This window comes from Centruroides sculpturatus, unplaced genomic scaffold (genome assembly GCF_000671375.1).
Source record: "Centruroides sculpturatus isolate CEXI.00-Female unplaced genomic scaffold, Cexi_2.0 scaffold138, whole genome shotgun sequence".
Lineage (NCBI taxonomy): Eukaryota > Metazoa > Arthropoda > Arachnida > Scorpiones > Buthidae > Centruroides > Centruroides sculpturatus.
In genome coordinates, this window is record NW_019384434.1 from 612,355 (window position 1) to 628,721 (window position 16,367).

Genomic DNA, 16,367 nt, shown 5'->3' on the forward strand with positions numbered 1-16,367 from the left:
TTTCCATGTCAATATTTTCCAAATTAATATCCTTATTTACATTTCGTCACCTCCATTACATTTCCGCGCATGATTATTTTTCCGACCATTTTTGTGCACTTTTGGCTCAAGAGATGGCAGCTGTTTGAAGTAGCAAGAAAATTGCTGTATGTTGCTAGATTATTAAAAAAAACAGATTAATAATTTATATTAACTTTGATCTATAAATTATAATTTACTTGATTAAATCTATATATATATATAACTAACAACATTGGACAATTTTCATTTAGAATTTCATAATAATTTATAACCCAAATTTTAATTTATATTTTGTGTTAAATCTGTTTAACTGTGTAGTAAAATATGTTATGTAAAATAATCTAAAAAACAAAATAGAAAAGAAAAATACTGCTGTTTTAATAAAAATAGCAGTATTTTTCTTAATAATTTATTTTTATAGCAAGTATGTATTTAGTACCTGCTGAAAAGCATACAAATTTTTGTTTACATTTATTTTATAAAGTCACATAAAAACTGCATTTGAATATGATTAACACCACAAATTTCATCTTGCATATAAGTAAATAATGCATTGAAAAAAAATTGCAAACAACATAAATTTTACAACAGTAAAACTGTGTATTTAAAATGTGATCTTTTAAAAATATTCACATTTTAAATACACAATCTCATTCCAACAACTTTTCTGCAATAAATGTAGATCATTTGGAAGAAAAGATGCATTTCATGCATGCATTTTTATAAGCTCTTAAACTGATTTGCAACTTTTACAATAAAATTATTGGTATTTTTAAACTAACCAGAGATTATAAAACAAGTTTCTCATTAATTTATGAATTTATGAATTTTTTGTGAATTTCTAATGCAAAAAAAATTTTTTAATATTTCTCTTAAAAATAAATGAGAGATGCATTTTTAAGATGTAAATTAAAAAGTCAAATAATAGAATAGGCAGAATCAATTAAATTAATAGTTTTGCATGTGAGAAACCAAATAATTTTTTTCCCAAATTACCCTTTATATATTCCATTTCTATAACATTTATTTGCATTAAATGCAATTACAGTAGAGCGTCATTTATCCGAATCAATTGGGGACTGGGGTTGTTCGGATAACTTATTTTTCGGATAACCGATTATGTACAAAAAAATATATTAACCTATCCCGTGTTGAAATTTTTCTCCGTTGCATGTGCCAGCTAAAACACACACACCAACAAAAAGAAATATTGGAGTAGCCCAAGATATAGCCAAAGATTGCAGCGCCACAGCACTAGTGAAAATTTAAATTTGCTGACTGGAATTCTTTCGGATAACTGACATTTTGGATAACCAACTTTCGGATAAATGATGCTCTACTGTATTTAAAAATTAAATATAGTGTCTACAGTATTTAATGCAGGATAAATCAACGAACATTGATAGATAAAAAATACAAAGTGCTATTAATGCATACAAATATTTTAAAAAATTGCTCTTCATGATATCAAGTTTAAATTGAATCAATAAATACTAAATTTTAACAAAAAAATTTAAGAATAAAATATATTTTTAAAAAGCGAATAAATATAGATTTCAAATTATATTCAGAAATTAAAACAGAGTAAAATTTAGTTATGTACATTTAAAAAACAGATCAAATTTTGTTTGTTTCTTGTTTTTTTCTTTTCTTTTTTTTTAAAGTACTGTACAGCACATAATGTCAGTTATTTCCTTCTGCTGCACATACAACAAATAGACCTATGTAGGTAACAAACATATATTTTTCTATTAGGGCTAAAAAACAAAAGTGGTTTTAATAGATGTTCCTTGATAATCATGTTCCTAACCTTACTTATTTTTCATTTTTATTTATCGAAATAAGAGCATTAGTATCCCACAAGAGAACATTTCTCCCCTTGATTGCACTTGCACCAGTCACATCCAAAACAGAGCAACTATGCTTTTTTTACCTTTTAGTCACCATAAATAATTTTTAGTCTGAACTGTGAAGCTAGAGATATACATGTTTTAACTGTATTATCATATTGATTAATTATTACATTATTGTTGAAAAATCTATAAATTTTTAAGATGTAAATTCATTCAATAATTTTGTTTTGAGACTTTAAAAAATGTTCGACTGAATACTGCTACATTTTGTGGTTTGTATGTTAGTTTTCATCTTAACGGTTAAATATTAAAAATTTCAGATATCTCAAATGATCCCTTTGTTTACAGGTAGTTGCAATGTGTATATACAGCATTCCACAAGAAAAGTACATTATTTACTTCATGACTATTTTGTGTTTATTAAAACAAACTTCCTTCAAGCAGAATTCCACAGTTTTCCTACCAACACTACCTACTGGAATACAAATAAGTAGATATCATGCTATATATTCCTTTTATAGAGAAATCACTTTTGTCATCCTAAATAGATCTAATTGCATTTGTGTGCCAAAATGCCAGTCAAGTGAAAGAATAAAGAGAAAAGATTAGCTCATATTGACAGCAAATAGTAAAAACAAATAAAAAACCAAAGCAATTTTTATTTTGTTAGTAAAATTGGTTCACATTACAGAATATGGAAAGCAAAAATTTTCAGTGTTGGACTAGTGGGGCAATTTTCTAAATGGGAAAATTTATCAGAAACAGAATTATATTATGTATTATTCCCTTTGCTTTTTGCATATTCTGGCAATTTACTATCAATGTGAACTAAACTGAAGTGAATAGATAATTTACTTTTTCATTTCAAAGTGAATAATGTATAGGAGAAAAAAGTGCTCTGGGGTACTGAAAAAGATGACACAAGTGCAAAATCATATAACTGGAAGTGTTTTTAAAATGGAAAAAGTACCATCAGAAAATATTTAATGTATAATTGTGATAAGTGTACAACTGAGAAATGTATAAATGGAGTTCAACTGTATCTGAAATTGATAAAAACTTTTTAAAATATATATTTAATTCTTAGAAACTACATTACATAAATTAAATAAAACTTTTAAAGATAGATAAATTTACCTTAATGACTGCAAAACAGCATTCATAAAGCATGTGTTACCTAGATTTCTTAAACCAGAAATTCGAGTTTTACAATAACTCTTGTTCCCATTTCCCTTAAAAGAAATTAATACATTATGTAATTCCTTTATAGCTCAAAAATTCAATACATCTATAGAATTTGATTAATATAAAATAAATAGATTTATTCTACAATAATAAATAAAATTTCAAATATATTTTTTAAAAAATTAAAATTAATTACATATATTAAAAATTAATTCAATAATGAACTTTCAGATTATCAAAATAGTTACTTTAGAGATATTTACTTATAACTTTCAAATGCTTGTTTTAATAAAACAAATTTTGTGCTACATATAAAACATTTCAAAATTATAAAAAATTCTGCCATTAATTTCACCTTAAAATGAAGTAAAATGCCATTGTAGTTGATGTATTACAATGTATCATTTTATAGGACTATATTTTGCAGTTTCTTTGTCTAGTAATATATGAAGAAAATTATATGTTTTTTATGTAAATATAATTACAGGTAGCCCTCGGTTTACGCCACAGTTCTGTTCCTACAAAAGCCAGTGCAAATCGAATCGGTGTAAAACGAACCCATATTTACATTGAGGTATAGGGTTAGGTTCCACATAAGTGAAAAATACGCAAATAATTTTGTTTATTAATACAATATAATACAAAGTACAAATAAATTTAATTTTTAAAATGTATTTTATCATAAAATAAAGTTAAATGTTTTTATTAAAAATTTTAGTTTCGGATGTCTTACATTTTTCGGAAAAAGTATTCGTCTTTGTTTACATTTTTGTTTTCTTTCATTGAGAATTTCGGAATATGGTCGAATGGATGCGATGATGCTCCTTTTTACATTCGCACTTCGCTCCCAATCATTGTCTAACTCACAAAGTTCAACCATCAAACTTTCCATAGTTGAAAGGATATGTTAACCCGATGTAGAGCTACGGACAAGCGGAGACACTGATTGGTCGACCACCAGTTGCTGTAACGCATATGTAAGGTCAGTTTGAGCGGGAAAATTAAGGAGAGATAGATATCGTCTGGCCAACGAGAAGTAGATTAGTCTCACTAATGATAGTTTGTGATCGCTGGAAGTGCTACTGCATTGTAAGATGTTTTCCCGAACGAACTGATACGGGATAAATTCAATGGCGCTATGGATTCGGACGCCATTTATTGAACTATTAAGTTTGATAACTTGTCTCGTGGGTACCTAAACGTTTAGTATTTTAATATTAATTTAATGCAAATGTATACATACCCAATAATATTAAACAGAAAAAATAAATATATTCAATAAAAATCTTTGTTTTAACGAATGTACTGTACAATGTCGCGACTCGGTAAATACGTCAACACTGAAACGAAAATCAGTCTGGCATAGGGAAAATCGGGGAATTACACAGCAAAATCGCAAATTGTACAGCGGCGTTATTGTGAATCGGCGTAAATTGAACCAGCATAAACCGAGGGCTACCTGTACAGTTTTTATCCTAAATACTAGAAAGTTATATAACATAAAATGTTGTCATCGTCACCATACTTGCTATATTATGAAAATATTTTAATATACTATAATACCTCCATACAAATTACATTGTTTTCTAATATGAATAAGTCCAAAGTAACCTTCAACACTGCCAAATTCTTAAACATAAGTGACAATGGAAATAGAAATGTACTTATAAAATTTAAAAACAACAGACAATGCAAAAGCTACATCTGACATAATTCCAAAAGAAAAAACTTAGTTAAAAAATACATAAAGACTAAAATGTCTTCATTTTTCACAAAGTATTTTTTAATGTGCAAAAATTGTCAGCCTTCTTTAAAAAGAAAAAACTTTGGTCAGGTGACATCAAATCCACCTGTCTGTTAACCTAATGAAGTATTTTCACATTGCTTTTAATTATCAGAGCCATGCATTGATTCAATCAGCAAATCAATGTAACAAATGAAAAAGCAGATTACAGATGTGCTATAATTAGCTTTTTTTATATAACCTTGCTAATTAACTTAATTCCAGCTTTTATATGCTCAACCAAATGATAAATTCAAATTCCATGAAACAGACATTATGGATAAATCTTTTTTTTTATCAATATATGTTTGAACACAAATAATACATTATTTAAGAAATCAAGATTACAATTGATGTAGTGTAGTATATTAATATTTCCTGTTGTTTCTCTTTGATAAATTTAACATATCCTAAATTTTGTCAATAAATTTTGCAGAAATACAGATACTTGTAATCACATAGTATCACAATAATGCATTAAAATTTAGATGGTCTCATATTTTAAATTAATTTATTTTGCAAAAACATTTGAATTAAACATTTCAGACTATTATATATATTGAAATTTATAAATATGTGGTGAATTTCAGTGTTATGTATGTCAAAAAAATGCATTAAGAAAGTAAAAACTTTGTTTATAGTACTGTAAGGTCTCGTTTTATGCGGTGGATACGTTCTACAGAAAAGCGCATATAAAAAATTCGCATAAAAAAAGACTTTACTTGCTCTGAAAAAGTAGGAATATGTTCTGAAATTTTCTAAAATCGCATAAAACCAAAACAATGAGTTAAAATTAACTTAAAACCACATAAAAAAGTTTGCAGAAATTAAAAGAAATAGGCTGCTTATTACTGCAACTTGAAATCAGCAAAATTTAAACTCGCTACTTATTATAAAAATGAACAAAACACCGCTAAAATAAAATTTAATTTAAAAACAATTACAGTTTATACCTTTCAATGCGAAACTCAGAATGATGTAATAGTGACTTGTCGATGATAAGTATCATGTACAAGGGGAATCCCCGAATTGCAAAAGCTCACTCTAAAAACAAATCACATCTGGATGTGAAGAGTTAATTAAAATTTAATTTAATTCTTTCGTTTTTTTTTCAGTTTTAAGTATTTTTATGTTTAATTACATTTATATCAAAAATTGCTAGGAACTAAAGCGATTTTAAGGTAGATCTATCTATCCTTTACATCCATAAACGTTATATGTCAGTGGAACAAATGGAGCGAGCTTTGAGCGTTCCACGATTTTTGGAGACTGTCTATACGCGGGCTTCCTAAACAAGCCTATATGTATGTTTGTCCAAGAAATTTTTGGATGAAATACAAACTGCACAACTTCAAAATCGCATAAAAATAATCCGCATAAAAAGAGACCTTACAGTATATCAATTTTTGTTGCAATATATTAGCTAAATAAATAAAAGCAGTTTAAAAATAACACTAACTACTAACTACAGATATCCTTTATTTTAACAGTGAAATTAAATAATTCATAAAAAGTTAAAAACAAAACATTTTATTTTTTAAATCATGCTTTAATTGTAAAAAGTCACTTCACAATTAAAGTATTTAAAAATTTATATATATTGTATTGGTAATCAAATGAAAGTATGACTTGTGAGAAGTAACATAAAAAGTTTGACAATGCTGAAAGTAGGAACTGGCAGTGTAAACTCACAATATCACCAAGTCTCATTTTGTTTGACTCAAACAACTTTTGTTTGAATATTCAATACAATGTAATATAAAATAATAATAATAATAATATGCAATATTCACACTAAAAACTTCATTATACAGTAAGGTTTTGCTTTATGTGAGATTAATATATATATTAATATAATGAATGGTTAGTTAATCAATCCTAGTGTCATGAAACTGACTCTTAAGTTAGAAAATCATGTTTCTCCAGTTTCTGAAATTCCCAAGACTGCATTTATGCAGATGCAAGAAGAGGAAAAACAGGTGGAAGAGAACTTTGGGAATTAGAATTTCACACTCACAATTCCATTTATGAAGAAAAGGGAAACAAAGTTCTTGCATATAATGCATGAGAAATGCAAGAATTTCCCTCATCCTTGAAGTTCAACCTGTTGAACTATCACATATTTTTCTCTCCTCTCCCAAGTTGGCACACATGCAATATTTTGGCAGCCTTGCAAATGCTAATTGCTGTGGTAAATTTTTCTCAAGTAATATACTTCATGTAGTATAATAAAATTTTTCTCTGTATATTCAGAAATATCAGACTAAAATGTTATTCATTTTATCAAATACAAATGAAATGTTTTAAATGCAATTTCATATTTTTCTATTAATTGTAAATGGTCACACAAGTGTTTAGGCAATCATTAGTGACTACCTGAGGTGGAGCACAAATTTACATGAAATTTCATTTTATATGGAACTCCTTACATACAACCCTTGCATAAAGCAAGACTATACTATATATAATTACAGAATATACAAATATTAATACAATATTTTTCTAATTTGTACTATTGTAAAGTTAAAAAATGCTAACCTTTTTGCTTTTCTTCCTTCTAGCATTTTCTGTTCCGCTGCTTACATTATTTTGTCTCTTTAGTCTTTTCTGGGAATCTAAACTATAAAGCAAATAAATCAAAATTAAAATCAACAAATTATTATTAAAAAAATTGTTAATTTTCAATAAACAGAGCATAATCTTGAAAAATGTTTTATCTATCTAAAGAATAAATAAAAAAATATTTTCAAAATAAGCTATTTTGTATAATTTTTATCTTGAATGATCTGAATTTTCTGTTTACTGCATTATGCAGTAAACAACATTAATAAATAATATTCAATAAGCAAAATTTTAATTGAGTAATTTGCAAGTCAAACAGATCTTTTAAAAATTACAAAGTATGTATATATATTTATTATGCAATAATTCTAAAATTTATTGTTTGATACATCTGCTTTGAATAAGTATCAAGGCATTTTAACTTGTAAACAGTAAAGAATTTTTCAAAAACAGTAAATATAAATTATAAAACTGATAGTATGAAATTACTTAATTCATACTTATTAAATTCTTGCAATCTTTCTCTTAGCTGATCTAATCCACCAGATTTGGTATCATTCACAACGAAATCATCACAGACATAACTAAAAATAGTATAGATTGATTATAATAAAGAATTTGAATGAATAATAAAAATCACAATACTAATTTAATAGAAGGATTAATTGTTCTCTTGTAATTTATATAATATACACTATTATATTTATTTAATTATAAACTTAAAATTTACTTACCAATAAGCAGCATAATTGATACAATCCATGCATACCATATGTTCTTCATTTGCCTCATGGTGGGCTTTTGCATGACCATTTACATACCTATTGAATTTAAATTGCTTATATTAATAATGATTGTTACAGGAATGGTATAATTTATAATTAAATTTATTACTTTTAATCTTTCAAAACTTGGTAAATAAAGTTTATTTTTGAAATACTTTGTATAACAAACATTTCAGCTCCAATTCAATCTGTATTTTTGTAAATACATTGGTAAGTTTAATTATTATTTGGTAACTTCTTATAAATGTCAATTTTTCTTTTGTTTTATTTTTTAAATAAAGGTTAGGATTTTGGATAACATAATACAATGAGTAAATGCTGAATGATACAAATAATTATAATAAAATCTCCATATATGAAAACAATCATTCAGATGAAAGTTAGATTAACCACAATAATCAAGCATTCGAAAATTTTAACAAATGTACATAAAATATGAAGTAACAAAATTAAAGCAATAAAGATAATATAAGCAGGATCTTCCAAAAATAAATTCTACCATTTTAATTATTGTAATTATGTTAATTATTATCAAAGTAGTATTTAACACACACCGATCAATAGAATAACAGTGACAACAGAATTTGAGTATGTACCATGTGACACAAGTTCATGCATTTAAGAAACTGTCACATGCAAATGTAAATCTTGGATGGTTTTCTAATGTTTTAAAATGTCCAGTACAATGTTCACAGATAATAATTAATGTAATTGTAATAATTTAAAATGATAGCAATCTTTTTACTATCATTTTAAATTTAGTATTTCTAAGAATTCTTAGTCACTGGATAATTTTTGAACAATTCCTTGTTTATATATAGAATTAAAATTAAATTAATATAAACTTAAAAAGAGAACAAGTCAATTTATAAAAATCTAGGTATTAAATTTATCATGTAATTAAATTGTGTTTAATAACTATACTTAAATATAATTTTATTATATTAATTTAATTATAATTATACTATAAATCATTTGTAACAATCACTGAGTAGATTATTTTTTAAATATTTTCAGAATTTAACTATATTAGTTATTTTTAATATTTAATAGTAAATTATTCAAAATACAGAAATAAAACAGTATAATTACAAAGTGTTTCATTTTAAATCTTGCTCATATTACGGAATAAATAAAAATCAACATTCATTGAAAGAAACTGTTCAAGCAGTCTTTATCCAATAATGGCTGGAAACATATTTAGAAATTTTTCTCCAATTTTCTGTATTATTAATGAAAATACAATTTATATAACAGTATTTAGTATATGAGGTCTGTTCAAAAAGTATCGGACCTTTGGTCGGCAAAAATACATTTATTGATTTTGAGGTACAAAACCCTAATCCTCTTCAAAGTAGTCTCCTTGGTAGTGTATACACTTCTCCCAGTGTTCCTGCCATTGCTGGAAACACTGCTGGAATGCATCTTTTGGAATGGCCATCAGCCGGTCCGTCGCATTCCGCACGATGTCTTCTCTCGACTAAAATCGGGTTCCTTTTAGCAGCATTTTCAGGTTGGGAAATAGCCAAAAGTCACACGGAGCCATGTGGGGAGAGTACGGAGCGTGACGAACCACAGGAGTGTTGTGTTTGGCGACGAAAGCCCAAATCAGATGCGCAGAATGGGCGGATGCGTTATCATGATGGAGCTGCCAAGTTTTGATCGACCATAGATCCAGTTGTTTGTGTCACACAGCATCGGAAAGACAATGAAGGACCTCCTGGTAGTACTTCTTTGCGATGGTTTGGCCTCGTGGTGCGTACTCATGATACACCACCCCACGAGAGTTTGAAAAAACTGTCAACATGACCTTGATATTGCTGTGGGCCTGCCGTGCTTTTTTTGGCCTCGAGGATCGTCCCCGAAAGCCTGCTGATTCTTGCGAATGGTTTACACTCGGGTATCGCCAAGGTTTTTGGCAAAATTTGATGTAATATCACTGCTTACGTTGTTCAGTCATTTTCCAACTTAGTGGAATCGGACGAGAGCTCGCTACATGACCTCACTCATAGGCCAACTGCCAACGACTGACACTTCCTGCAGGCAGGAAAAAATTCAGGGCTGTGCATGACTGTCCCCTCCACAACTCCACCAAAAGAGGCCTCCCGCGCATCATTGGTTTACGCGGAAAAAATAAAAGTCCGATACTTTTTGAACAGACCTCATATATAAATTTATCTATAAAAATATACAAAAAAAATGTTTTTTTAACATTCTTACTTTTCAAATATATTAATCAGTTATAATTAAATGTAAAAATTATATTCCTTTTAACATATTTGAACATGTAAATCTAATCAGCTAAATACAAGGTGATACTATATACTGTATTATATATCATGAAGCTATATGAGATTTTTTAAAATTGTTTGGTTATACATTTTGACCACACCAGTGGCCAATTGGTTCTGTTCCTTGAACACTGGAAGTTTGATTGTGGGTTTGTGCCTCACTACTTGGAGTTTTCCGGGTTTACTCCACATCTGTAACGCCTGAATAGGGGCCAGTTACCCTTAAAAAGACCTTCTGGAAGGCATCCCCAGGCAGATCGTCAAAGTGTTGTATTGTCGTAACTTAATAAATAAACAAACATACATATACTTTTTGATGTTACAATATTTATTTACAAAACATAATTTTCTTTCTTTAGTACCTTCAGAAGTAGATTTGTATTTTATACTGAAGTTATAAATTATAAAAAGCTACTATATTATTCTTTATAATATTGCAGATTGCATATGCTCCGAAAAGAAAGTATTCTAACATCATTCAAAGAGCATTACTTCATATTTTGGAATGCTGTTAGAACTATTTGTTTAAATATTCAAATTGTATTCATTAAATCTGATGCTGGTCCTTAAAAGTGGCCAAAAATGCTTGTTTTAATAAAACAAATTTTGTGCTACATATAAAACATTTCAAAATTATAAAAAATTCTGCCATTAATTTCACCTTAAAATGAAGTAAAATGCCATTGTAGTTGATGTATTACAATGTATCATTTTATAGGACTATATTTTGCAGTTTCTTTGTCTAGTAATATATGAAGAAAATTATATGTTTTTTATGTAAATATAATTACAGGTAGCCCTCGGTTTACGCCACAGTTCTGTTCCTACAAAAGCCAGTGCAAATCGAATCGGTGTAAAACGAACCCATATTTACATTGAGGTATAGGGTTAGGTTCCACATAAGTGAAAAATACGCAAATAATTTTGTTTATTAATACAATATAATACAAAGTACAAATAAATTTAATTTTTAAAATGTATTTTATCATAAAATAAAGTAAAATGTTTTTATTTGTTTACATAATTTAAAATTACAATTACTAATATTAAATTAAGTATTGAATTTGTTATTAAAATTGATTGTTAGCATCAATATTAACTTAAATTTTCTTGAAATGCTTACATTTGGCAAGCGTCGAATCCAAAACCTTTTAGNTTGGAATGCTGTTAGAACTATTTGTTTAAATATTCAAATTGTATTCATTAAATCTGATGCTGGTCCTTAAAAGTGGCCAAAAATGCTTGTTTTAATAAAGGAATGGTGATGGAAAAGGTGCAAAAGGTTTCTTTTAATACAGTAAATATACTGTATTAAAAGAAACCTTTTGCACCTTTTCCATCACCATTCCATCATAAATATATGATGAATGATTAAGAAATGAGCTTTTGCTGTCTTACACCATGATGACATAGTGTTAAATTCAGCAACCAAAGGCGATTTCCAACTGTTATATCTAAACTTATTCTCTCTAATTTTTAATTACGAGTCATTTAAAACACAACATCCATCATATTTGGGTTTCTGAGTCGTGTATTTTTCAGTTTCTGAAACTACATAATTTTGATCATAAAAATTATTTTTTAGCTACATTTATTATATTTTAACATATTTTATTGCAATTAAATAAATACGAGTTTTAAGTTAAAATAAAAAGTTTTATTAAAACAAAATTTTATTTTGAATTAATACATACAAAATACAAATTATGACAAAAATTAAAATAAACAAACACAGCAAAAAACATTAATTACATATAAAAATAAACTTATATCAAATACAAACAAAATGTTTGTATTTGACTAGTGAGCAACTTGAAGGGGAGAATAATTGTTCGTTGGAAGGGCAAATGTTCTAAATATTTCTATGCCTATTTCACTATATTTAGTTTATAGTCATAATTATATGATACTAGCTTACCTGTCGCACATTGCTGAGATCTCAGTAGAAAGGAAATTCAAGCAAACTCGTTATGATAAAATTAAATTTCATCATTTTTATTCAAACTTATTATTATTATTCATTTTCATTGAAAAAACATTTCAAAGTGTCGTTTCAATTATATTTATTTATTGGAGTGCTTGTGGATACACGATATTTTTTGTTTTTTCATCTGGTGCGTACACGAATAAATCAGAAGATTTTCCGACACGTGAGCTGGCCACATACAGTTGTCCATGCGAGAAGCACGGATTCTCCAAATTTAACCCACACACTCGTAGCGATTGTCAGAAGTGCGATATTCCTCATTTTTATATATTCTTTAAAATCCTTTATAATTTTCATTATTTAATTGCTCCTTCCTCTCTGGCGTGTTGTGAAATTTCTGATAGTTGGATAATAAACCGTTTTATTGTAATTTGCCTTTTTAAATTATTTTGAGTCGATATTAAATTTGGAAAAGGGGGGGATACCTAGATCGGTAAAATACGCAAATTTCTTCCTACAACTTCGGTTGTTGTTCAGGGTACAGTTAAGGTTTTAACAAAGCTCGAGCGAATACATAATTAGCAAAAAAAAGTTGAAATAAAGTGATTAAACAAAAATTATTATAAATATCGTAAATAACAGTTCACAAATGCATATATAGAGATAATTTTTGAAGGGGGGAAATGGTCTTTACAATTTGAAATCGATCGAACACACTGTGCGCGAATGCTCTTGTAAACGCGAAACATCTATCGTAGGATAAATGTACTTCACGGGAGTGTATTAAAAAATTAAAAAAACTTTCCAAAGTTTCATGGCAATCATACTATGCCACAAACCTTCGCCGGAATATATTAAACAACTTCCCAAAGTTTCACGGCAATCGGATAAACGGTGTGGTAACGCATGAAGGACAGACAGACACACAGACATACATTCATTTTTATATATATAGATTGTACAGTTAGCCTCACTTAATGTCAGTAATCTGTTCCTAAAAATCAGATATTCTGCATGAAAATGTTTACCAGAGCCTATTTTCCATTATTTTAAACCAATTAAGTAATAAAAGTGAGAATCTATTGTATTTCAGAAATTAATATTTAATTAAAAGATACCGTGGTTCATTTGCTTCATAATACTATCATTCATTTATTAACTTTCCCTGCTATCCAGCCATCTATAACATCCCAATTTCACTAACAGTAACTTTTAGAAATAACATGTCACAAAAGTTTCTTCCATATGCTCTGGAATGATTTGCTAAGTTTTTTTCTTTGAATAGTAAATTTATCAGTTTTGCACAATAATAGCAAGTTTAAATTAGCATTCAAACAATTACAAACAGGTGAAAGGAAGAACAATTATGTTATTACCAAAATAAACAATGCATAACACTCTAGTTGAATTAATTAATGATTGATTATTAATGTAACACAAAAGTAGCCCGATACTTTCAGCAAAGTCATTTAGCTTTAATTAATTGCTTATAAATTGCTTTTTTAATGATTAGAATGATACCATAAATGAAATCAAATAATTGTCAATTTTTTTTTCAGTTTTTCAGTGAAATCATAAAAAACCATTCAAAAATTTCCAAAAGTTAGTTATAGTAAATAACACCAATGAAACCTTCAAAATATACCAGCAAATATAATTTAATATAAATATGCTAAGACAAACATTTTTGATCTGAACTGGATCTGCTTCAGGTCAAAATGTTTGATAGAATTAAAATGCAAAAGAACCAATTTAAATTTTAAAACCACTGTAACAGTTAAATATAAAAACAAGTATATAAAAATCATACCTAGATGTTGAAATTAACATTAAAATAAAAATTAACAAATATATTTGTTTGTTATAAATTCTGAATTAATTAATTGATTATTTATTTCTTATTAATGTTATTGGGATTGTCAAAAAAAAAACTGCCATGTTTGCATCCTCTTTAAAATTGATACATTCCCCTTTTAGTTTGTTTGGCTTTAAAAATTTCAAGAGCTTCTAAAATTTTGATTTGATCACTGTGAAGGGTGCATCTAATGAGACTGGCTTGCTGTAGTTTAGCTTTCACGTCAGTTTCAGAAGTGTATATTTAACTGTTACAGCAATTTTAAAATTTAAATTCGTTCTTTTGAATTCTATTGAACATTTTGACCTGAAGCAGATCCAATTTCCATCAAAAACGTTTGTGATAACCATCTTTATATTAAATTATATCTGCTGGTATATTTTGAAGGTTTTGTTGGTATTATTGTTAGTTAAAAACTATTCATTATATGTTACAGCTAATTCTTATCAATTAACTGATTCAAATTATTATTAATATATACTACTTGCTTCAAAGTTCTTATTAACAACAAATTCTCAAATCAACACTGAAATAATGGTAAATAGACTTAAAAACTGCACAAATGAGATTTACCTTTAGTATTTAGAATTTCTTCAAATATATTTTAAATGAATTTAAAACATCAGATATTTTTCTGATTGTTTTACAAGTATCATTACATTGATAAAGCATTAAAATAACTAAAGATTAAAAGAAATGGGCTTTCAAAAAAGAAAAATATTTACTGTATATCAAAATATTTGTTATCTTGAATCTATCATTTCTACTCAATGTTTATTGATAAAATGAGTCTCATTGTTAATATCAATAATTATAACAATTTAAAACTATCACTATTAAATTTACAAATTTTACAATTCTGAGATTTCATGTAAACAAATAAACAAAATAGAAGAATCAATAAATGCTAATTGTAATTTTAGAGAAGATAAATGTTAGATTTACAGTATCATACATTATTGTGTTTTATTTTGTTATCTATGCATTATTTTTTATATAGCTATTCATGCTAATACAGTATTAAAAGAATCTTTCAGTAAAAACTGTTTCACAAATTAAGTAAAGTTTTCAGACAACTATGATTAATTTTTCCACTATGTTCATTTTTCTTAAACAATATTTTAACTGATTTATTCATAAATTTGTATATTATAACAAAAAGATTATCCTACCTTCCACAATTTACTATTCCACACTGAACACACATCCAAGGGCTTTTTTTTATTTTGCATTCTGAAAAGAAATGTTTTATAAATTAAATAACTCAATATTTCATTAAAGCTATAACTAGATAAAATTTACAATAAAAATTGATTTAAATGTACTGTAATTCAACTTAACTCTGTGAAGAGAATACATAAATACATACAGACATATAACTATAATTTAAAGATTATAGAATACTACTTGAATATTAAATATTCTAATGTATGACAACTCAATTCTAGAGAATGCATGAATAAACTTCATAAAAGCTAAAACATGAAATAAAATAAACACACTTAAAAATAATTATATTAATGATGAAATTTTTACTGATATCAATCTTGGTATGATTGCTGGCCATATCTGTTTTTTGATGAAAAATGAGATCATAATTGTTACCCAGTTCAATCTCGATTGTGTAAATCATTTGAACGTAAGGTATAAAATATCTCAAAGACTTCACGTCATTTAAAACTATCAAACCAATGCTTAAAAACCAAACAACATATAGATAACTCATTCAGAAACTCTGCATATCAATAAGAATCAAATCAGTTTACATTAATAGAACAAATATCTTCATTTCCTAATTACTAGGGTTTCTCATTTCCTGGTCTTTTGCTTGTCCCGGAATTCCGGGATAAAAGTGAACTGTTTCCCGGGATCCCGGGAAATCCCAGGATAGAATTAATTATTTTTAAGGTATATAAAATATCTTGAAATTAAATGATATAATTATTTTTCATTTTTTAAAGTAATTTTGAAGTTCTGTATCATCCAAAATCATATTAATAATGCTGTGTAAGATATATAATAAAAATTACCTTTAAATTACGTAGAAATTTTCACAAATAGAAAAAAATTTATTAAAGTTTGCTAGAAACTGCATACAACAACAA

General features: G+C 27.2%; 1 protein-coding gene across 2 annotated transcripts in view; it reads right to left on the bottom strand.

The window, feature by feature from the left end:
* The window catches only part of LOC111619850 (ubiquitin carboxyl-terminal hydrolase 3-like), a 44,426-nt gene that overhangs the window by 7,548 nt on the left and 20,511 nt on the right, over positions 1-16,367 (bottom strand). Inside the window, exons 1-6 of one of the 2 annotated variants that reach the window (XM_023361675.1) lie at positions 15,435-15,498; positions 8,139-8,225; positions 7,905-7,988; positions 7,381-7,462; positions 3,012-3,106; positions 41-154 (exon numbers count right to left, since the gene is read on the bottom strand). In XM_023361675.1, the coding sequence (XP_023217443.1) occupies positions 41-154; positions 3,012-3,106; positions 7,381-7,462; positions 7,905-7,988; positions 8,139-8,225; positions 15,435-15,469 (497 nt within the window). In that variant the 5' untranslated portion in view covers positions 15,470-15,498. Of the gene's footprint in view, positions 1-40; positions 155-3,011; positions 3,107-7,380; positions 7,463-7,904; positions 7,989-8,138; positions 8,226-15,434; positions 15,499-16,367 lie in introns of those variants that run through there. The other variant, XM_023361674.1, reaches the window with a different exon arrangement.